This window comes from Equus przewalskii, chromosome 15 (genome assembly GCF_037783145.1).
Source record: "Equus przewalskii isolate Varuska chromosome 15, EquPr2, whole genome shotgun sequence".
Classification (NCBI taxonomy): Eukaryota; Metazoa; Chordata; class Mammalia; order Perissodactyla; family Equidae; genus Equus; species Equus przewalskii.
This window is the reverse complement of record NC_091845.1, coordinates 48,805,310-48,828,528: the sequence shown is the minus strand read 5'-3', so window position 1 is coordinate 48,828,528 and position 23,219 is coordinate 48,805,310. Positions and strand designations below refer to the sequence as shown.

General features: G+C 56.1%; 1 protein-coding gene across 3 annotated transcripts; it reads left to right on the top strand.

Moving 5' to 3' along the window:
• Positions 1 to 847: 847 nt before the first annotated feature.
• VILL (villin like) lies at positions 848 to 22,970 on the top strand. Of its 3 annotated transcripts, XM_008524661.2 has the most exons (21): positions 848 to 961; positions 2,667 to 2,771; positions 8,860 to 8,926; positions 9,088 to 9,162; positions 9,442 to 9,647; positions 10,977 to 11,085; positions 12,383 to 12,493; positions 12,801 to 13,000; positions 13,392 to 13,470; positions 13,571 to 13,669; positions 14,399 to 14,534; positions 14,918 to 15,018; positions 17,076 to 17,213; positions 17,319 to 17,477; positions 17,990 to 18,169; positions 18,752 to 18,897; positions 19,864 to 20,008; positions 21,443 to 21,628; positions 21,823 to 21,894; positions 22,098 to 22,436; positions 22,701 to 22,970. In XM_008524661.2, the coding sequence occupies exons 3-21, from the start codon at positions 8,861 to 8,863 to the stop codon at positions 22,812 to 22,814; spliced, it is 2,661 nt and encodes an 886-aa protein (XP_008522883.1). In that variant the 5' UTR covers positions 848 to 961; positions 2,667 to 2,771; position 8,860; the 3' UTR covers positions 22,815 to 22,970. The 3 variants fall into 3 exon arrangements, with proteins under 3 accessions (XP_008522883.1, XP_008522882.1, XP_008522880.1); XM_008524660.2 differs by lacking the exon at positions 2,667 to 2,771 and having other exon boundaries at positions 853 to 961; XM_008524658.2 differs by lacking the exons at positions 848 to 961; positions 2,667 to 2,771 and adding an exon at positions 4,065 to 4,140.
• Positions 22,971 to 23,219: the final 249 nt, after the last annotated feature.

Genomic DNA, 23,219 nt, shown 5'->3' with positions numbered 1-23,219 from the left:
TTCCTGATAGAGCCCCACCTGGGTGGCAGCTCCCTGCTTTTACACTGAGGTGGGGAGCAGAGAGAATACCCTCATTTCACAATGGTGCATGGGGTCACACTACCCACCAGGAAAGGAACCTAGGCTTGCCAAACCCCCTCCACGTCCGTCGTCGTCGGCCCTGTCTCTGTGCCCCATCCCTGCCGCACCGCAGTGAACTGAGTAACAAACAGCTGACTGGCCCTGCGGTGGGGGCGAGATTATCCTGCCCAAGCTGTGTCTGGATGGGGTGGGTGTGCGTCTGGGCAGGGCCACACATCCCCACCTGCGGACACGCAAGGCAGTGACATCTCACTTGCAGGGACCTAGGGCTCTTCTTTGATCCGTTCTCAGACTCGGGCACTCCACACGGCCCATCAGAGTGGTGGCCCCGCGGGCAAAGCGACAGGCTCCACCTTCTGGGGCCCTGGCGGTTCCCATGGCACCCTCGGAGGAGTCGCTCTCGGGCCATGAGTGCCCTGGTGACTGTGTCTGCAGCCAGATGTAGGGGACCCATGTGGGTCCAAGGCTGCTCTCCTCAGGGGCATGGGCTGGGGCGTTTCCAGACTGTGGGATCCAGGACCAGACAGTCCCGCCCCCGCACCACGCCCTGTCCACGCTCCAGAGGGGCACACACACCCCCACCCCCCAACCAGATCTCCACCAGGGGCGACGTTCTGCGCTGAGGAAGGACTCAGCTGAGACCTGGGCCACAGACGTGGAATGAGCGCTGAGGGAACCTGGGGGCGGGGCCTGGAGGGCGGGGCTGGCTTCCAGCGCATGCCCCGCCCTCCCCGGGCCACACCGGCGCCTTTGTCAATATTGACGTGGGGCGGGCTGGGCGTTCGGAGATAAGCCAGGAAGGAACAAAGCAGCGTCCGAGAGCCCAGAACCTGCCAGGCGAGGGTGAGGGTGGGCCACGGGGACTCCGCAGAGGGAAGAGGTCAGTAGGACGAGGGGGTCATGGCTAGGGCGGTGCTGGCCGAGCCAAGCCAGGCTCAGGGCCCTTCTGACATCTAGGCCTGCATCCGTGGAGGGTGGGCCAGTAGAGGCAGGAGGTGATGGAGCCCCCTTGCTCTGGAGGAGGAGATGGGGAGAGGCTGGGCACCTCTTCATCCTTATAGCACCCTGGCTGCCTGTGAGCACTACCCTTGGCATTAGCTTCCTCTTTCTGCCATGGTGTGATCCCATGAGCTGCAGATTGTCCACATGAGACACAAAGCATGATGCTTATCTTGGTCCCCGGCCGGGCACTAGGGCCCACTCCATCTCTCTAGGACCTGGGATCACAGGTTACAGGTGGGACCATTTTGGAAAGGGGCAGTTATGTCCACCCAAGGTCTGCTGGGTCCTAGAGACCCAGGGAATTCTGAGGGGAGGGGCCTTGGAGAGGTCCTTGTGCCCCCTACTAAGCTGCCGAGTCTGGACCCTGCCAGGCGGAGTGTCCTGCCCACAATGGGGGTGGAAGGATGTGACCTGCCCTGCCTTCTCAGAGGAGGAAATGTCAGCTCAGAAAAAGTCTTAGAAACCTCTCCAAAGTCACTCAGCCAGTGGGCGCTTCAGCTGTGACGGATTGGCGCTTCAGCTGGGATTGGAACCTGGCTCTGGAGAGGACTCAACTCTAGGCCCTGGCTTCAGGACAGAGCCCAGCAGAGGGTCCAAACACACCCCCACTGGATCAGTCGTAGGCCACAGGAGCGTGTCAGCAAATATTTATTAAGCAAGTACCGTGCACCAGGCACCATCCTAGATACGGGGCTACAGCAGTGAGCAAGGCCCTGCCCACAAGGGGCTCACACTGCAGCTGGGGACAGACACTAAACCAGGATCAAATCAATGGTTGTCAGCTTCTGAAGGCACTAAAGAGATGAGGGAAGCCTCACATGGCTGAGGAGGAGGACTGCTTTAGCTAAGGTTGTCGGGGAAGGCCCCTCTGGCAAGGTGCCATCTTGTTTGAGGCTAGAATGCAGAAAAGGAGCTGTGGGGAGATCTAAGGGAGAGGCTTCCAGGCAGAGGGAACAGCTAGTACAAAGGTCCAGAGACTAGAATGAGGTTGGCATTTTGAGGGACAAAAAGAATCTTGTATTAGAACATAGTGAGCAATGGGGAGAGTGATACGAGAGGCAGCCAGAGCGACAGGCAATTTGGGGTTTTGAGGAAGCCACTGGAAGGTTTGAAACAGGAGAGTGGCACCATCTGATTTATGGTGAAAAGATCCCTCTGGCTACTGTGGGAGGAGGGACACAGGGGCCAGAGTGACCAAGACACACAGAGGGAGGCTCATGCTGCCAACTGGTGAGAGAGGCTGGCTCCAGGTGCTGTGCAGGAGTTGGGAGAGGGCTGGCCAGGCTCAGGATCCAGGATGAACCAGACTGGCCAGTGGCTGCACTGTGGGTGTGAGGGAAGGAGAAGAACCTCCAACAGCTCCCAGGTTTGGGGCCTGAGCAACCGGGTAGATGTTCGTGCCATTTCCTGAGGCTCAGAGGAGGTGGATCTGAGAGGCCTGACATGGATATCAAGTGTGAGGTCAGATGTGCCAGGAGAGATGTGACCAGGCTGGAAGATGAAGGCGACTGAGGCCAGGGTGGGGTTTGGGAGAAGTGGGAGCTGGGTCAGAAGAGACAGTAGCATTTCCATGGTACTTACAGCCTGAGGACTAGAACTTGGAAATAAAATAGAAGAGACGGGACCAAAGGCCTGAGCTCTGTGCCCGCTGACCTTTAAAGGCCCCCAAGGAGACAACGGAGCAGCCAGTGAGTGGGGGAGAAAATTTGGGCTGTGGGCTGTGGGCTGTTTCCAGAGGAAGGGGTGGTCAGAGGGGTCCCTGGCTGGTGAGAGGGAGGGTAAGATGAAGACAGAGAACTGACCACCAGCTTTGGCGAGAGGGGGCATTGGTGACCAGGGAAGAGCCATTCCCGGGGAATGCAGGCACAAAGACCAAGTAGAGTGGACAGAGGAGAGAATCTGAGATGAGGAAGTGGGGAGAAGCGAGTCCATGGAATTTTGCTGGGCACAGGGACAAAAGGATCCAGGAAAACAGGTATGCACAGGCGGAGCCAGACACACACTGTCACATACAGGAACAGAAGTTTATACAGGCATTTTCTCACACATGAGGTCAGACACACACAGGGACTGACCAAGTGCCCTGTGCCGCTGGCATCCCTTCACACACAAGGACCCACTGACTCCTGTCTGTTAAACACAACCACACACTGGCAGGAGGTCCTACTGGGCACAGATGGACCCAGATTTCCTGGAGTCCCCTCACCCTGTGACAGGGAGCAGTGGGGGTGAGGACGGGACATGGGGAAAGGGTCTTGGGGCCAGTTGGGCAGGTTTTAACAGTGTGTTCTGGAAGGGACATCCACACTGGGTGGGCTGTGGCTGGGACTGAGGCCTGTGGGCTAAGGTAAGTGGTGGCCATGCCCCTGGAGTTCCCCCCACCCCCCGCCTGCCAATCGGGAAGGAAAGGAGGGAGCAGCCCGAGGTATGGGAGAGGTGTCTTCCCTGCAAGGGCTGGACTAGCCTCCCCCACGATGGGTATCAGCACTCGCTGGGGAGGGCTGTGACAGGCACCAAGCCCAAACAGGGAGCAGGGAGGAGAGCAGAGATGCTAGAGGAAGCCCTTGCCACCTTCCCCCACCTCCTGAAGTGACCTGGGTCTCACAGAGCCAGACTGCCACCCCACCACCACCAGCCTTGGTCCTGCTTCCTCCTAAAGTTTGCTGGGGTGACCTGGCCTTCTGGGGGTTAGGGATCAGGGGCCCATCTGGGCTCTCAGAGAAGGGAAGTCACAGTGTATTCCACACCCCACATCCTGGCCCAGCCAGGCCTCCATGCCCTGCTCTCTCTGGCCACCATACCCAGGAAGTGAGGCCTGGCAGACCAGCCATGGCCCTGGGGAGGGGACTGGCTCTCAGAGACCTGGGTTAATATTTGTTGACTGACTAACTGATTGACTAAGTTTGAAAGCCCAGCCTGCTGAGCAGTGGGGTGTGGCCTACAGGGCGGGAGCTGGGATTGGGTTACAGAGGAGGGGGGGCAGTTGGCAGAGCCTGGCCCTGTGCCAGGCCCAGCACTGCCCGCAGGCAGGGCGAAGGCGCAAGCAGTTTCCAGCAGGTAGGCCTGGTGGTGAGGGGGCACAGGGCACAGCTGGGCAGGGAGGGGGCTCAGGGAACCGGGTGGTGAGGGGCTGTTCCGAGTCACAGGTGTACAGCATGGGTCACAGGGCTCAGGGTTGCCGAGGAGCTGGCAGAATTGGGGAGGCAGTGAGCAGCCCAACAAGTGAGAACACCGGTGGGGGCAGGGAGGCTGCAGGCGGAGCGACCCACGAGGAAGAAAGGGGGTGATTTTGTATTCGGGGTCTCTGTCACCCACAGAGTCGGTACACCTGGGGCCCAGGCCCTGCCCTTCCTCCTCCCTGCCGGAGTGCTGCTCCTGGCTTCCTGGGAGTGGGGCAAAGTAACCTCAGGGTCCGCCCCACACAGGTACCTCGGGAGGAGGAAGCTGTGCACCTGGGCGAGGAGAAAGGGGCGCCAGGGGAGGGAAGGGCCCCTGGGTAGAGGAGGGGTGCGTGGAGAAAGGAGAGGTGTCTGGAGAAGGAAGGGAGTGCCTGGTGAGAGGAGAACCCAGAAGAAAGAAGAGGGGCCAGGGGAGAGAGGGTGCACTGAGGGAGGACAGGGGTGCGGGGTGGGGAGGTGCCCTGGGAAAAGGATGAGACACTGGGGGAGAGAAAGGGGTGTCTGGAAGAGGACGGTGGCATGCCGGGTCAGGGAGAGGTGGGGAGTGGCGGTCAGAAGAGAGAAGTGGCTGTTGGGGAGGGAAGATGCATGGGAGGAGGAAGGGAGTGGCCAGTGGGGAAAGAAGAGCGCCTAGGAAAGGAGGGGGCACCAGGGAGAGAAGGGTATGTCAGAGGAGGAACTGGGCATCTGGGAGAGAAAGGAGGCCTCCTGGGTGGAGGGAGCAAGCCCCCAGGGAAAAGAAAGGGGCTCCCAGTAGGGAGAGGACACAGGTGGGGGGGTCCCCACTCACTCAGGGTAGGTGATGGAAGGGAGTTCCCCAGGGAAAAGAGGGGACATCCATGGGTGGGAGGGCTTGGGGGGGTTAGAGGGGGTGCTCTGGGGAAGGAAGAGGCCCCCTGAGGGAGAAAGGGACTGCCTGGGGGAAAGAAGAGGTGCGGGGAGAGAGGGGGCCCCTACCCTTTGAGCATTCCTTCCCCCATCCCCCCAGAACCCAACTGGAAGACAGGTTACATGGAGATGAGGCCTCAGGCCCTGGGAGCCTGAGAGTTTGGCTCCTCAGCTGGACCTGGGTATGGGGGCACCCTCCCAGCGCCCTGGGGTTGATGTTGTCCCTGCCCAGTGAAACCAGCACAGTCCCAACTTTCCGGCCACCAGTTTGATTTTCCTGCCCCACATGGGGCCCCGGTGACCACTGTGCTGAGGCTAGCCAGTCTTCCTGCCACTCTGTTGCTGTTTCCTACAGCCCATAGTTTGTACCTCTGGTCACTGCCTGCCTTTTCCCCGGTCACCGTCACTGGCCACTGCTTCTGCCTGTCACCACCGAATGTCTATGCCTGTCACTCAGTATCATCACGTTTTCTCATGTCACTGTCACACCAACAGGCCATCAACTGCAACAGCAGTTCTGGGTGCAGTTAGAGCGCTAGGTGACTCCTTTCTTCATCCATTTTCACTCAGTCGAGTCTTGGGCAGGCGACAGGCTTCATTCCTTCAAGAACTATTTGCTGAGTACCTGCTGGGTGTTGGGCAGCTGGGAGCCGGCGGTAATCAAGAGACAAGGCCCTGGCCTCGGGGATCCTCTGCTCTAGTGAAGGAGACCATACCAACAGCATACGTGGTCTCCAGAACATGCTCAGAGGGGCCACACCTCACAGCTCTAAACCCCAGCAGGACCACCCCCTCTGCCTACCCTGCTCTGGGCAGCTCCCTCCCCCGCTCTCCTGCCCGCCCCCTCCCCTTACATGGCCACCTTGGCCCTCTTTGAGAGGGTTGAGTGTTTCCCACAGCATACTGTGAGCTCACCAGGGCCCGAGCCCAGCCCTCAGGGGCCCTAGACAAAGGTGTAAGGAATGTGGGCCACTGTGTCACTTGTCACACTATGCCTTTGATTCTGTAACTCTGTATCTCCCCTCCCACCTTGTTTCCCCTTGGTCATACAGGGCCAGTAAAGCCAAGGGTGTTCCTACTGCTGATAAGACACAATTGGAATGGAGTGGGGAGGGGAGAGGAGTTAACACCACACCAGAGCCTCTAGGAATGAGACATCAGAAAGAAGTGACTTCTGGGTCTATTGAGCAAAGCAGCAGCAAGAAGAAAAAGTTGCAACTGGCAAGATTTAGGTTAGATGTAGAAAGAACTTACATGGATGAAGGAAAGATCAAACCTCACACAGAGGTTTCTGAAGGAGTGGTGTAGGGAAGCCTGGGGTAGTTGAGAGTCACCTGCCAAGATGTAACAAAATCGAGAGTCCCCTCTTCCCCAAATACTTGTCCTTCCATGCTGCTTTCTCTTCTGTGCACAGTGAGAACCACAGAGCACAAACTCAAGAGAGCCAAGTTGCTGTTTGCAGAGTCTGTGTGTATTAAGAGTTCAGTTCTGTTTCAAGAATTTGAGTGCTTGTGCCTGATTTGTCTAACCACCCAGGTTAGCTAAGCCTGTCACTTGCTGCAGAGTCTGTCACAGTCTTCAGAGACAGTCCTTGCGTGCAGAGTCTGTCCTGGGTTTGCAGAACCTTTGTCTTATCTACAGAGCCTGTTTCTGTCCTGAGCCTGTGTCTATTTTCAGAGTCTGTCTTTTTCAGAACCTGGTTTTTTTTTTTAAACAGTCTGTCTCTGTTTCCCTGTGTATAAGATTTGCTTTTATGCAAGCTGCCCTGCGTGCAGAGCCTATCCCTGTCTACAGAGCTTGTCTGGTGTCCTTGTCTGGGACACCTTTCTGCCCGAAGACAGTTCCTATTTGCAAAGCTTTATTTATGGTAACCGTCCCTGTCAGCAGAACCTGTTTCCTCTGCAGTAGGTGCCTGTGTCTGTAGACCATGTCCCTGTTTGCAGAGTCTTTTCCTATATCAGAGCCTGGTTCTGTCTGCAGAACCTGAGCCCTATGTGTAGAGTCTATGACATTTTTCAGGGCCTTGTCTGTTTGCACAGCCTATCTGAATTTCCCTGGATAGATACTGTGTCTGCTTGCAGGATCTATTCCTGTGAAGAGTTTATCACTCTCAGGGGTCGCTGTGTCTATCTGGAAGTACCTGTGTCTTTCTGCAGAGCACATCCTTGTTTCCAGAACCTATGCCTATCTGCATATTTTATCCCTAATTCCATATGTACCTGTTAGCAGAGCCTGTCCCTGTTTACAGAGCCTTTATCTGTTTCCAGCACTCATCCTTTTCTATAAAGCCTGTCCCTGTTTTACAGAACCCAGGCTTTCTACAGAACCCAGCCCTGTCTCAAGATCTTACCCATGTCTAGGGCATCTGTGCTTGAACATGAAGCTGATTTCTACGCCAGCTCATTTCAGCAAATCCTACACTCTCTGAAGAAGCTGTCACTGTTAAGAGAGCCTGTCTGTTTGCAGAGCCTGTGTAGGCTTACAAAACCTCTCTCCCTAGCTGCAAAGTCTCTGTCTATAGAACCTCTGTCTGCAAAGCCTGTGTCTTTTATCAGAGTCTGGATCTCTTTTCAGGGCTCATGATTGTTTGCCCAACCTGTTCCCAACTCCCTGTATGCAGGATTTGAGTCTGTTTCCCGAGGCTGTCCCTGCATGCAGAACCTGACCATACCTAGAGAACTTTTGCCTGTTTCAAGAGCCTGCCTCTAACTGGAAAGCATTTTTCTAACTGAAGATGCTGTGCCCATTTGCAGAGCCTTGCCTATCAATGTACCTGTCTCTGTATCTGCAAAGAGTCCCTTAAGGGTTTGTCTCCATCCACATGTGCAAAGCCTTTCCCAGTCTGCCAAGTTCTCCATACCTGCAAAACCTGTGACTGTTTGCAGTCTTTTTCAGTGTTCGCTTTTGCTCATTTTCCCAGCCTGTCTGAATTTCCCTGGGTAGAGTCTGTGTCTGTTTGCACAGGCTGTCCTTATACACACAGATAGACCCTGTCTACAGAACTCATTTTTGTCAGGAGAACCTGTGCCTGTTGCATCCCTTTCTTCAGTCTGAGGAAGCTGTCCCTGTTTGCAGAGCCTATGCTTGTATGGAGAGCCTTTCTCTAGCCATATAGCCTATCATTCTCTGCAGGTGCTAGATCTCTGCATAGCCATTCCTGACTGTCTGGAAGACCTATGCTTATTTGCAGCTCTGTCCTTGTGTGCAGAGCCTGTCTTTGTCTACAGGATTCAGTCTCATTTCAAGAGGCTGTCCCTGTTTGCAGAGTCTGTCCCTGCCTGCAGAAACTCTTGCTAGCAGAGCCTCTGCCTGTCTGCATACCCTATCACTGTCTACAGTGACTGTCCCTGACTGCAGATCCTGTGTCTGTCTGCACAGCCTATTTCTAACTCCCTGTCTGTTGGCAGAGGTTGTCCCTATGTTCAAAGCCTGTCCCTGTCCACAGAGCTCAGCTGTTTCCAGAGCACAACCACAGATGACAAAACAGGTCCCTGTTTGTAAAGCCTGTGTGCTGATGTCTGCAGCATCTGTCCTGGTTTGCTGGCATTTGTGTTTCCACAGCCCTCCTAATGAAAGGCACATTCTATGATGAAGGTGCTTTGGAGAGCTGTAGGTGGGAAGAGTTCTTGCTTGAAGCCCAGAGTACAGGTGGCCAGGGCCTGAGAACTCTGGCTCTTGTTGTTTCCTCTCTCTGTCCTGCCTGGCCTAGGATGGACATCAACAAGGGCCTCCCAGCCATCCAGAGCCATAAAGACCTCCACGTATGGATCATTGAGGTGAGGGGCATGACCAGACAGTAGAGTTGGTGTTTAGTCTCTGAGATTAGGCTTCTTCCACACTCCCCCCACCTCAGAGTTCCCTCCCTCACCCCACCCCAGAGGGTCATGGGGGGATGGGGAGGTCTCCTGAGTTGTCACTAGACACTCTCCTTTCCCAGAACCTGAAGATGGTGCCAGTACCGGAGAGGGCTTATGGGAACTTCTTTGAGGAACACTGCTACATCGTCCTCCACGTGAGCACCTGGGGAGTCTGTCTGAGGGGGTGTCATGGCCCAGCTGGGGAGTCTGATGGTGTAGACTAAGCTCTGCCCTGGGAACAGGCAGGCTGGGAGCCCAAGAATCGCATGCCACAAGGGGCTGCAGCCTTGGAGGCCTCTTGGCCCTTCCCTCCCCATTCTCCATCTCCTGCTTATGGAACACCTGCCCAGTCTCCACAAGGCCCTTGGTACATCCTTGACCTGGAGCCTTAGCCCTCTCCCCCGACCCGACACACATACACACCTGGGTCCTAGGTCCCCCAGAGCCTGAAGGCCACACAGCGGGTGTCCAACGACCTGCATTACTGGGTCGGGAAGCAGGCAGGTGCGGACGCGCAAGGTGCGGCGGAGACCTTTGTGCAGCATCTACAGGAGGCGCTGCATGACGCCCCCGTGCAGCACCGGGAGGCGCAGGAGCACGAGTCTGACTGTTTCCGCAGCTACTTCCGCCCTGGAATCATGTGAGTGATGCAACGAGGGACAGAACCGTGGGGTGGCTGGGCCGCCTGGGGTGGGTCTTTCCCTTATCTCTGGTGTGTGGGTTGTTTTGAGGGAGGAGATAACACCTTTATTGAGATACAAAGCAGGGATCATACAACCTACCGACTTAAACACACAGTTCAGTGATTTAGTATATTTACAGACTTGTGCAACCATCACCACAATTTTAGAAGATTTCCATCACCCCACAAAGAAGGCCAAAACCCTTTAGCAGGCATTCTCAGTCTCCCACAACACTCCCTTCCCCCAGTCTATATAGATTTGCCTGTTTGGGACATTTCATATAAATGGAATTATACACACATGATGTATGGATGTACCACATTTTATTTATATATTCATCACTTAATGGACATTTGGGTTGTCTCCACTTTTTAGTTGTTATGAATAATGCTATTATTAATATTTGTATACAAGTTCTTGGTTTTTTTCCAGTCTTATTGAGATGTAATTGACATACGTCACTGTGTACGTTTAAGGTACGCAGCATGATGGTTTGACTTACATATATTGTGAAATGATTATAGCGGTAACTTTAGTTAACATCTATGTTAACATATGGACATATATTTTTCATTTCTCTTTGGTATATATCCAGGAGTGGACACCAATGTTGTTTTGAGTCTGCTTTTATGTTACTGTGCCAAGTAGAAATATGTCTTTTGCTGTAAATTGCTTCAAAAATTTATTGAATTAATAACTGCAATATAGTAGGTTGAACCATAGGAAACTGCCAATATTCAATCATCTGTTTCATAGAGGTGAACCTAATATACGCATATGGTGTTACATGAACACATGCACACATGTATACACACACACACAGAAAAAACACAGCACCCCTATATGTGTCCACCTGCAGATGGGCATATCTACACACATATGTGCACATCCCTGCCCACCTACACTCATATATGCTGTTGCCCAAATTCTATGCACTCACATCTTTACTCACATGGATAAACAGAAACACTTATGCCCCACTTGTATTAAAGGTGCATGTGCCTGTATCTACATCTAAACACATGGATAAACAGATATATACTATGCCCCCACTGTATACATGTACCTAAATGTGCATGTGTCCACATAGCTACACACGGATAAACAAATGCACCCTCCTGCCCTCACATGTGTACCCCTGTGCTTGCGTGTTCATATCTACATGCATACATGTATTAAACAGGCACATGCATATCCCTACATGTATGCGTGCATGAGCTCACACCTGCACTCACTCCTGCACATGGCAGTGTGTGGTTTTATGTGAGACCCCATTCCCTCCTCAGCTACAGGAAGGGAGGCCTAGCCTGTGGCCTCAAGCACGTGGAGACCGACATGTACAACATCCAGCGACTGCTGCACATCCAAGGGAGGAAGCACGTGTCAGCCACCGAGGTGAGGGCTGCCAGGGTGCCACTTGACCTCTGGACTCAGCTCAGACTGCATGTACTGAAGAATAGGGAAAGGTAGGGGGAGACGGGGGAGTAGGGGGTACATGGGCTATCAGCATTCCCAGATGGCCTGTCTTGAAGGAGGAGAGAGAAGGCAGAGCCAGGCTTCTAGCTCCACCCCCACGATGGCTCCTCTGACCCTCTGTTTCCTCGTCTGTCTCATGGGTGTATTAAGAACTTGGGGAGGTGTGGCAGACAAGAAGGTACACTTGGCTGGTCCTTGTAAGCAGCACAATGGGAAGGAGCATGGTTTGGGGTGGGATGTGCACAGCCCCACACTCTCATACACATTGTCATTATCACCCATAGGCCGCACACACTGTCTCCCACTGTTGCCCCTGGGGCCACTCTAGTCCACAGAATGCCCTTGTGCAAATTAGAACAGAGTGCCCCTTACTTCCACCTGTCAGGAGATTAATGGAAAACACTGATTTTGTTAGAATGAGACATTTTGCTGCCATCTGGCAGGAGTTTGGTGTAATGAACATTCAGGTGTTTGATGTCTCCAATGTGAATGGTGACACCTGAGTTGTGCCTGTTACTGTCTACAAGGTATGTGGCAGCCCTGTGACTCACAGAGAGTCCTATACAGGCTCACTCACTGTCACCCACAAATTCAGTGACCATACATCCCTGGTCATGCAAGGACATCATGTAGCCCCAGGTTTTGCCTGTTCTCTTGGCATAATTATTTAGAGTCCCCCCTTTTAGTCTCAAAAGTCTGTTTGAGTGATAACTATCCCAGTCCATGGATGACACACTGTCCCCCACACAGGCACACATACACTGTCACCCATGAGCTCACACAGCTGTTCACATTTGATGTGCCCCCCACATATGTACACATGTACACACACACATCCGCACACATGGATAAACAGATACATAAGCCCCACTTGTATACACGTGTACAGCTACAGACATGCTTTGAGTGAAAAAGGTCATATTCAGTCATGTACACCCTGTGAAAGGCAGCATTACCTACAGTCCCACATGCCTAGAGATGTACACAGCCACACCCACAGTGACCCTCAAGGTCTCATACAGTTACAGAGATGCATGCCCACACACCATAATAGTGGTGTTGTGGTCACACATACTCCCAATTGCACACAGCTTCATGCACACAAGTGACACACTCGAGCTATGCTCACCTAGGCGGGACAGGCTGTGGTACCCCTCCACCTGGGTGCTGGTAGTAAAACACCTGTCTCCCTCCTTGCCCCTCCTGGCTCTGGCAGGTGGAGCTCTCCTGGAACAGCTTTAACGAGGGTGACATCTTCCTGCTGGACCTGGGGAAGGTGATGATCCAGTGGAACGGGCCCAAGACCAGCATTGCTGAGAAGGCGCGGGTCAGTGTCTGCCCTAGGAACCAAGGGGTGCAGAGCTCGGGGAGAGGAGTGGTCCTCCAGGTGCCCATCCTCCAGCCACCTGAAGAGGTGGGCTTGGCTCTCTGCTACAACCTGAGAAGTACCTAATGGGTGCAAGCTGAGTCCAGACCCTGCACTGGTGGTGCCCGTGGATGCCAGGAAAAGGGGACACCTCCCCCTGCCCCCAGGCTCTGGGAGCTGAGCACTGACAGGAAGGATCTGGGATGGACTGTCTGAGGGGTAAGGGAGGCATGCTGGGGAAGCCCGACTGCCAGGTCCTCTCCTGCAGGGCCTGGCCTTGACCTGCAGCCTCCAGGACAGGGAGCGTGGTGGTCGTGCACAGATCGGTGTGGTGGATGATGAGGTCGAAGCCACTGACCTCATGCAGATCATGGAAGCTGTGCTGGGCTGCAGAGTGGGCAACCTGCACACAGCCATGCCCGACAAGAGTATTAACCAGCTGCAGAAGGCCAATGTCCGCCTCTACCAGTGAGCAGACCTTGGGAGTGGGCAGGGTGGGTGGAATAGCCTAGGCCTGCATGTCCATCATTACTGCAATAACACAGTGTTTGTAGAAAGCCCTCCAGTAAAGGCTTGTGGGTTTCTGGGGCAGGCCATGTGGGACCTTGGGCCCAGCCTGTACTCTTGCATGGCTGTCTTTCTGAGAAACCCATTGTATAGACAGGAGGACTGAGGCCCTGTCAGGGCCAGGGATTGCCTAAGGCTCCACAGCAAGGCAGCAGTCAACTCAAGACCTCAACTCAGGGCCCCAGCCCCCATGCCCTCTGCCATGTGGGGAGGGGCGGGGGACATGGGGGCTAGAGTGGAAGGGAAGCTAGGGAGGGGCTGAACTGACCACATCTGGATGCCTGTCCCCCAGTGTCTACGAGAAGGGCAAGGACCTGGTGGTCCAGGAGTTGGCGACCTCCCCACTGACCCAAGACCTACTGCAGGAGGAGGTGAGGCAGGCTGGGCCCCAGCCCCCTATCCATCCCCACCCACCCCACAACCTCAACTCCATCTGGACCACCTACTGAGCAGCCCCACTCTTGCTCCTAGGACTGCTACATCCTGGACCAGGGTGGTTTCAAGATCTACGTGTGGCAGGGACGCACATCCAGCCTCCAGGAGAAAAAGGCTGCCTTCACTCGGGCTCTGGTGAGGCTGTGGGGCCCTGTCTCAGAGGGACGTAGAGCTGCCTGGGGTTTGAAGTGGGAGGCAGGCCTGCCCTGGGGTCTGAGGGAAGAAATGGCTCTACTCTTAAGACTAAGCTGAGAGACATCTATGTCCTGCGGTCTGAAAGGGGAGGGAGTCCTGCCCCAGGGCTAGGAGATGAATACATCCTGCCCTGGGAGGCCTGTCTGATGGAGGAGGACATGACCCTGCCCTCGGGTCCCAAGCCTGGAGACAAACCGCCCAATCTGAGGGAGGAGACACAGCTCTGCCCAGGCATATGACGGGGAACGGAGGGCCCCTCTCTGGGATCAGGGCCATGCGGCCTGCCCTGGGCACTTTGAGTGGGGGGGAAGAGCAGATAGCACCTAAGAAACCTTGTGTAAAAGGGGGAGGCGGTCCTGCCTTGAGGTCTGAGGAGCCTACAGCACTGGGCGCCCCATCCTTTCAGAGGAAGGGAGACGGGGCTCTGCCTGGGGTCTGACGGTTGTCATGGCCGGCCCTTCCCGAGGCCCGGACTAAGGGGACCTGGCCTGTCCTCAGGGACCTCAGAGAAGTGGGTAGTGACGGAGCTAGCTCCTTCAGCGGGTCATGAGTTTGGTTAATTAACAAGGCTCCGGGCTCCACTGGCCCTGCAGCCCGAGCAGCAGGTCCCGCGGGTGCAGCGGAGCAGTGGGCCCTCGGGACGCTCGCCTGACAGAGCCCCCGCCCCAGGGCTTCATCCAGGCCAAGGGCTACCCGGCCCACACCAACGTGGAGGTGGTGAACGACGGCGCCGAGTCGGCCGCCTTCAAGCAGCTCTTCCGGACGTGGTCTAACGAACAACGCAGGAACAACCCCGGAGGGATGGGTGAGCGAGCAGGGCGGGGCCTGTGGGGGCTGCACCCAGAACAAGGGAGGGATGGGTGAGCGGACGGGGCGGGGCCTGCGGAGCGGGGCCTGTGGGGGCGGTACCCAGAACCCCGGAGGGATGGGTGAGCGGACGGGGCGGGGCCGAGCCTGCGGGGGCGGGGCGGGGTCTGCGGAGGAGGCACCGAGAACCCAGGGGGATGGGTGAGCGGACGGGGTGGAGCCGAGCCTGCGGGGGCGGGGCGGCACGCAGAGCCTCCGCGGAATGGGCGAGGGGGCGTGGCCGAAGGAGGCTTCTTGAGTGATGGGTGGGGCAGGGTTGGCGGGGGCGGAGGTTGGGACAAGGGCAGAGGGCGCCAGAGGCACCGTCTATCCCACCCTCAGGTAAAGGGATTCAGGTAAAGCCGGACGTGGGCAAACTGCGCAGCCAGCCTGAGCTAGCGGCTCAGCTCAGAATGGTGGATGACGGCTCCGGGAAGGTGGAGGTGAGGGGTACTGCCTTAGCTGGGGGAAGTGGGCACACAGGGGTAGGCTTTGTCTTCAGGTGAACGGTATAGCCACTAAAGTGACCCAGGTACACCCAGGTGCACATCTACACACACTCAAGGACACCTAGGGGTATGTGTACATATACAAACACCCTCCCCACAGCCCGCTCATACACATCACACCGAATCAATTATACACAGCCATTGCCTCTCGCTCATATAACACTCATGGCATACAGCACAGTAACGCTCAGATGCTTAATTGTGCCCTTCTGTCATATGTATAACACAGTCATACATATGATAATAGAGACACACCTACTCACACTTTCTAACTGCACTTAATCACAGCCAAGTACACAATTGCAAGCATGTAATTGCACAAACTTTGCATCACACATGATCACAGTCCCATACAACCATCAACCCACAGAGACAGACCAACACAAATACACAGTCACATATAACCAGTCACAGCCCCACACACCCAACCCCCAACACACAGTCATGCACTGTCAGCCATCCATCTGCTTTCAGACCAGTATTCTGGGAGATGCAGGAGGTGGGGGCCACCTCTGGGCTCTGTATGGGGCTGGGTTCATCTTGACTTGTTGGCAGGGCCCTTAATTCCTTTGGGCTTCAGTTTTTTATCTATCAAATGGGGGCAAGAACTGTGGTCCCATTGGGTCCCACACTGGTGTGAAGATGCTGTGAGATTCTGGGAATGGGACTGCTGGGCCTGTGTGAGGGGTTCTAGTTCTCAAGATAGGTCGAGGTCAGAGAAAACACCATTTGTCCAAGGCTTCCTCCTTCATTTGCCCTGATATGGTTGGACAGAGGCCGTTAGTGAAGAGAGATGAGATAGGAGGAGACAGGGCAAGGAGAGGGGTAGAGAGGGGAGCAAGGAGAAAGGAAGACAGGGAGAGGGGACAGGGAGAGACAGAGAGAAGAGGAGACTGAGAGAGAAAGAGACAGAGAATGGGGGGTAGATGGGATGAAATGCAGGGAGAGATGCAAGCATGGGCAGAGGAGAAAGGGGGGATCCAGGAGAGATGGGGCCGACAGGGAGCTAGAGAGAGGGATAGAGGAAGACAGAGGAGGGCAGGGGAGGAAAGAGAGGGGGCTCTGCCACTCAGGCCCCAGGCACAAAGGCAGGGAGGGGACTCCTCTCAGCAGGCCAGTGGACAGGCAGGTGTGGCAGGGAGTGGCAGTGGTATGGTTGGGAGGCCTGGCTGCCAGGTGAGTGCCGCTCCTGAGTGGCGTGTGGTTATAGTCAGCCTCTTCTGCAAAAGGCAGGATTCTGGATGCTCTGGTCTGGAGCAGACCTTCTCAGAGACAGCTGTCAGTTCTGTGTAGGCCCAGGATGCCCAAGCATTGTTTCCTGCCATGTCGAAGTGGGTGTTTTATCCCCACTTTAACAGGTGGGGAAAACTGTGACTCAGAAAGGTCTCTCGGCCAACATGGGGCTGACCTGGCATTTGGCCGGGTCTGCCTGGCTCCAGAGCCCGTGCTCACTACCCACAGGAACAAGACATCACACTGTTAAGCATGAGGAAGTGTTTTCCTTTCCGTCTGTGAACAGGCTTTGTTTTTTTAAGTGACATTTGAAAAAAGGGAATTTTTCCAAGAGCCCTGAGGCCTTGCTTCTGGCCAGCTTCTGCTGCTCTGGCCTGAGCACTGAGCAGCCATGCCAGGACCTGACTGCCCCTAACCTCGGCTGTGACTGGTGGGGTCAGGCTGGGCATGGTGTGTGGCAGGAGTCAGGTCCGCCCCGGCAGCCTCTGGAGTCCTCACCACTCATTTGTCCCAGGCACCACACGCCAACTCAGAGTCCTGGCCGAGAGCAGGCTGGCACAAGTGTCGTGGTCCCAGGGGCCCATGAGGGAAAGGGTCACCTGCAGATCCTTCCACAAGCCCAGCACAGAGTGTGGGGTGGGCGCACTGCTGGAGGCGAGCCCCTTGCCTGCAGAGATGAGGCATGCCTCAAGGCTGGGCACAGGGAGGCTGGTTCAGGTGGAGGAGCCACCAGTGCCCACTTGCCCCCTGTTCCCCAGATGTGGTGCATCCAGGACTCGTGCAGGCAGCCCATGGATCCCAAGCATCATGGACAGCTGTGTGCAGACAGCTGCTACCTTGTACTCTACGCATACCAGAACATGGGCCGTGTCCAGTACATGCTGTACCTATGGCAGGTGCGCCGACCTGAGGAGGGTGGTGGGTGCCTTCAAGCCCCAGAGCTAAGGATCTGAGAATGGGATCTAAGAGCTGCGCCAGGCCCTCACCACCCCCGCCTGCAGGGCCCCCAGGCCAGCGCACATGAGATAAAGGCCCTGAACTGCAACGCTGAGGAGCTGGACCTCATGTACCACGGAGCCCTGGTGCAGGAGCACGTGACCATGGGCAGTGAGCCCCCCCACTTCCTTGCCATCCTCAAGGGCCAGCTGGTGGTCTTCCAGGTAGGGCCCACCTTGCTGCTGTGGCCACAGCCTCACTGGCTCCTCCAAGTGCCCGTGCCCCTTACACATACATGCTGAGCACCTTCTCTTCAGGCCAGGGACCCAGCTTACCAACCCCTGGGTTCCTAGTGCTTGTCTGAGGCCCAGGAGCTCCAAGGGTGACCCCTGCCTGAGTTTCTTCTCCTGGTCCCCAGAGCCAGCCACAAAGCAGGAGACAGGTGAAGAAGTTGAATTGAAAGGGAGCCAGGGCCTTGCCTGGGGTCACAGACAGGCAAAGCCAGCCCCCACTTTCCACCTTCAAGGCCTGAGGGAGCTATGCCCTGACTCCTCAGGGATGGGGTGAAGAGTCCATTTAGAAAGGGCCTGGTTCCCTATCCTAGACTGATGGGGTCCTCACACTCTACACTCAGAGGGTCCAGAAAACAGTGGTGCCTTTAATGAGGGTCCCCACTGGGACAGGGAGGTGGCCCCCAGGAGCCCTTGTCTCAGTCTGAGGCCCAGCCCTTTTGTAGGGGGACACAGGGCACAATGAGAAGGGGCAGCCGGCATCCACCACGAGGCTCTTCCAGGTGCAAGGCACCGACAGCTACAACACCAGGACCATGGAGGTGCCAGCCCGTGCCTCAGCCCTCAACTCCAGCGACATCTTCTTGCTGGTCACACCTGACATCTGCTACCTCTGGTTTGGGAAGGTACCTCAACACTGACCACTCAGGCAGTGGTGCCAGGCAGGGATGGGTCCACTCCACAGGGGCTGTAGACTTCAAGTCCAGCCTCACACAGGCCAGGAGAGGGGCAGGAGGAGAGGCCACAATGTTCCCTCTGGAACCTGGGGGAAGTTACAAAGTGACAGGTGAGCCTGGGAGTCCACAGGCCAGAGCTGGGCTAGACCTAGACTGCCTCCCTTCCTTTCGGCCTTGAGCAGGGAGCACACCCCTTCGTAAGTCTCTCAGGAAAAGAAAGAGGCCTAGTCCAGTTTGCCAGAGTTTTCTCTGATCTTCAGCATAAACCATGAATGATCCCTAAGCCAAGGAGTCCCCATCCTGTGCTCTGGACCTGGAGAGGGTCCCAGTCCTTGTGACCCTTATCAGTTGGGGAAAGGGAGGCCAGGAGGGGGAGGAAGAGAGATCCCTTGCTCATTTGTGCCCTGCCATCAGCCTAGGCCTCCTGTGACTCAGGCCCAGCTCCCCGCAGGCCTCTGTGAATCAGGGATGTGGGGCTGGAGGTGGAGACCCCTCCCCATGCAGGGCCTGACCCAGCTCTTTGCCTGCCAGGGCTGTAGCGGTGACCAGCGTGAGATGGCACGGATGGTGGTCACTGTCATCTCCAGGAAGAATGAGGAAACGGTGCTAGAGGGTCAGGAGCCTCCCCACTTCTGGGAGGCCCTGGGAGGCCGGGCTCCCTACCCCAGCAACAAGAGGTGACAGGGCTGGGAAAAGGGTATTCTCCTTACACAGAGGCAGAAACTGAGGCCCAACGAGAGTGGGTGACTAATTCAGGGTCACACAAAAATCTGAAGAGGCCAGACTAGAACTGAAGACTCTTGGCTGCCCTTCCCCAGGGCTCCTAGGAGCACAGCGCCCCAACTTCAGTCCCCAGCCCTGGATAATTTGGATCACGAAGATGCCAGGGAGAGTGGTGCAGTGGCGCCCTCTGCTGGCTGAATGTGCTCCTTGCATTGTCCCAGTTCTGAACCATCCCACTGGCAGAGGCTCCCCAACCCTAGTCCCTAGGGGTGGTGGTGCCCAGTGTGTGTGTGTAGTATAATATGACACGTGGCTAAACAGTGTGTGTGGAGTGTGCAAGAACTGTGTATGTGTGTGGTCTCTAAGTGGACCAGGGTGTGTATCCAAGGATAGGGCAGAGTGAGGCCTCCAAGGGAGGAGGGAGCTCTGCCTGTGGGGCCTGGTTTCTGCACTGCACGCCCCCCAGATCTCCAGAGCTCCTAAGCACTACTGTCCCCCTCTCTTAGCCTAGCTTCCCTCCTCCCACCTTGGGCCTGAGGCCAGGCTCCCAGCCAGGGGTGGGATACCGGCTCCTCCCTCCCAGGGAGGGCAGGGCTCCCGCTCAGGCCTGCCCCACTAAGCCTGCAGTCCCCTTCCTGGGGCCCGCCCACTTCTGGGAAAATTCTTGGGGCAGCTTGTGCCACAGCTGGCTGGGGATAGACAGATCACCTAATCTGCTTTCCCCACTGACGGACGGGGTCCCAGAGAGGAGCAGGGTGCTCCTGGAGTGAATTACGGGATGGGTGGAGCTCAGAGGAGGGCACAGTGTCCTCCTATTCCCCAGCCCCTGGGGCCTGTGTGCTGAGGGCTAGCTTGGCACAGGCTGGTAAGAGGCACAGGGCTATCTGCGCCCCTCACGGCCCTGTGCCCACACTGGTCAGGCTCCCTGAGGACGTCTCCAGCTTCCAGCCGCGACTATTTGAGTGCTCCAGCCAGACGGGCCACCTGGTCCTCATGGAAGTGATGTTCTTTAGCCAAGAGGACCTGGACAAGTATGACATCATGTTGCTTGACACCTGGCAGGAGGTGAGGCAGCCACCCCCTGCCTGGGTGAAGTGTGAATGGAGCGTGTCTGTATCTGTGTAACTGGGTGTGAGCATGTGTGACTTTGTGTGTTTCCAGCCATGTGACTGCAGGTAATGCTGCAGGTGCTTCTGTGGCTGTGTGACATTGTGACACTGTAACTGTGTGACCATGGATGTGAGACCATGGATGACTGTGTCACCGTGAGGCTGTGGGGGACTGTGACTGTGTCTGGGATGCGTGTGCAATAGTGAGCAGTTTTGTGACCAGAGTGTAACTCTATGTGTCTTATGATGGGGGTGCGTGATTCCAGGCAGCTGAGTGCCTGTGGCTGACCTGTGTCAGGGTTGAGTGGCCAACTGTAGATTGAATGACTGACTGCGTGTGTATATGTGATGTCTCTGTGTGACTGCATTTGCCTTTGTGTATGTGGCTGTGTGTAATGGCTGTGTGGTCAAGTAACTGGCCAGCCCAGCTCTAACCAGTGAGACTGTGTGAAAAAGAGAGAGACTCTGACTGGCTGCAGGAGTGGGAGACTGAGTGACTGTATTTGTGTGGTTGGGTAACGATGTTTCTGTGTGGCCATCTGCGGTTTTCAGGCTGGGTGTGTGAGACTGTGATCGGGTGTGATTGTGTTTATGTGTGACTGTGGTGACAGTGCGTGGCTGTGATTGGCTGTCTCCCTGTGTGGCGATGGACGATCGTGTGTCTGTAGAGCTGATCGTGTATGTGTCTGCCTCATTGTGTCTGTGACACTGTGTGAACGTGGTGATGAGGCTTGTGAGCTCCCATCGCAAAGAAACCAAAGCCCTTGCCAGAGCCCTGTGTGACCCGGCGGCCCCAACTCTCTGGCCCACTTTGCCCCCACTCTCCCCCTTGCTTGCTCTGTTCTCCCTGCTGCTCCTGGAACATGCCAGAACACTCAGGGCTTTTGCACTGGTTGTTTCTTCGGGTTAGAACACTTCCTGCCCAGACACACATGGGGCTTGCTCTCTCACCTCCCTCAGATCTCTAATGTAAAATTACAATATCCTACCACCATCACCACACTTCTTATCTTCTTTCCCTGCCTTATTTTTCTCCCTCTGATATCCTATGTATTTTGCTTATTTTTCTGTCTACCCCAATAAAATGAAAGCTCGACAAGGGCAGGGATTTTTGTCTTTTTTCTTCAAAGTTGTATTCCCAAAGCCTAGAACAGTGCCTGACACAGTAGGTGCTCCATAAATGTGTGGATTGAAAGCATAGGTGCATGCCTGTGACTTTCCGGCTTGTTTATGGTATATGGGTATGGCAGCCAGCTTACTGGGTGTGTCTGTCTGGCTGGCACGTGTGTGGGGGAATCTGAGACCATCTGATGGACAGAGGTGGGAGGGAAGTGGCCAGCTCCGGGCAGCCCCTCCACCTGCCCAAGGCCAGGCCTCCTCTGTGGCCCAGATCTTCCTGTGGCTTGGGCAAGCTGCAAGCGAGTGGAAGAAGGAGGCAGTGGCCTGGGGCAGGGAGTACCTGAAGACCCATCCGGCGGGGAGGAGCCCGGCCACGCCCATCGTGCTGGTCAAGCAGGGCCACGAGCCTCCCACCTTCACTGGATGGTTCCTTTCCTGGGACCCCTACAAGTGGACCGTGAGTGAGGCCTGAACCCCGTAGCCCCACCCTCATCTGGGGGAGAGGGCCTGCTCCGGGCAGACTGAGAGGAGGCATCGCCCTGCCCAGGGTCTTCCAGTGTGGGTGGGAGAGGTCTGCTCTTGTCCTCAGGCCCCCTCCCGGGTCCCATTGGTACCACTCCATCCTGCTCCTCGCCTGATTCTTGCCCCCAGAACAACCAGTCTTATGAGGAGGTGGTGGAGGGCAGCCTGGGAGCAACATCTGCCGTCTCTGAGATAACAGCTGTGAGTACCAGGGCCTCCTGGGCTTTCCCCTGGGGGTCTGGGCTCAGTCAGTGTGGTCCAGGTGGGCAGAGGGGCAGGGAAGGAGCCAGGCCCTGGTAGGTGGCAGGGGCTGCAGCTGGGGGCAAGAGGGCCAATGGGCCATGTGGCCTCCCTGTGGGAGCTTATCCACCACCTTGCCCAGCCTGAGTCCCCTCTCTGGACAGGAAGTCAAAAACTTCCAGCTGTCCAGATGGCCAAGCCATGGCAGGGCAAGCCCCTTGGCCCTACAAGCCCTCAAGGGCTCCCAGGACAGCTCAAAGAGTGAGCTGGAGCTAGGCCCCAAGGCAGGCAGCAGCAACAGCAGCAGCACCAGCACCAGGACCACTGCCAGCACCAGCACTAGGACCAGCGCCAGCTCCAGCACCAGCACTACAACCAGCTCCAGCACCAGCACCTACCACAGCAGCCCCAGATCCATGGTCAGTGGGAACCTGCCTCGCGAACAGCTGATGCACCAGGCCGCCGAGGACCTGCCAGATGGCGTGGACCCAGCCCACAAAGAGGTGGATGCCCAAGACCCCCTGCCACTCACTGCCCCAGCACTAACGCATCTAAAACTGAGCTGGTGGCACCCGGGGCATGACCCACTGAGGATGGGCAAGAGGCAGGCTGCCCAGGGAGATGTGTGTTCCAGATGGGGTGATAGGCAGAGAGATGTGGGAGAGGAGAGCCTTGATCCCTGAGATGACACCTCTGGGTGGGTGGGACAGAGTCTGGGCTCAGTTGACACCCTTCTCCTGCATCCACACCCCCACTTCCCTACCCAGTTCTATCTCTCAGACTCCGACTTCCAAGATATCTTTGGGAAATCCAAGGAAGAATTCTACAGCATGGCCAAGTGGAAGCAGCAGCAGGAGAAAAAGCAGCTTGGTTTCTTCTGAACCCAGGCCCTGCCTGTGCCCCCTACAGGGCCAAGGCCCCCCAGGAGACCTCCCACACACATACCTGAGCCCCTGGGGAGACCATGTTGGCACTCCCTGCTCAGAGACTCCTGGGTCACCCCCCTACTTGTCAATAAAAGCTTATGGCCCTCACAAGGTGTGGTGTGTGGGTTTCAAGTCTGGATCACTCAGTATGTCCACTTCTGGCAGAAGGGGCCTCTGGGGCCAGACGGTGTGGCCTGTGACATTCCAGAGAAGAACAGAGCTCTCTTTACCCTCCTCCTTGGAAGGGTTTGTTTCTTGCTGGTCCCTCCTGCCCAGTGGGTCCGACGACCTCCTCACTCCAGTATGAGTGTGTGATAGGTGGAGAGCGAGGTGCTGGTGCTCCAGTGCTCTGGGACACAC

What these genes read in the sequence shown, in the direction of transcription:
- VILL (XM_008524661.2), top strand. Translation starts at nt 8,861, where the DNA reads ATGGACATCAACAAGGGCCTCCCAGCCATCCAGAGCCATAAAGACCTC. An exon ending in TCCACGTATGGATCATTGAG is followed by an intron (nt 8,927 to 9,087) that starts GTGAGGGGCATG and finishes CTCCTTTCCCAG; the next exon opens with AACCTGAAGATGGTGCCAGT. An exon ending in CCCTACCCCAGCAACAAGAG is followed by an intron (nt 18,898 to 19,863) that starts GTGACAGGGCTG and finishes CACACTGGTCAG; the next exon opens with GCTCCCTGAGGACGTCTCCA.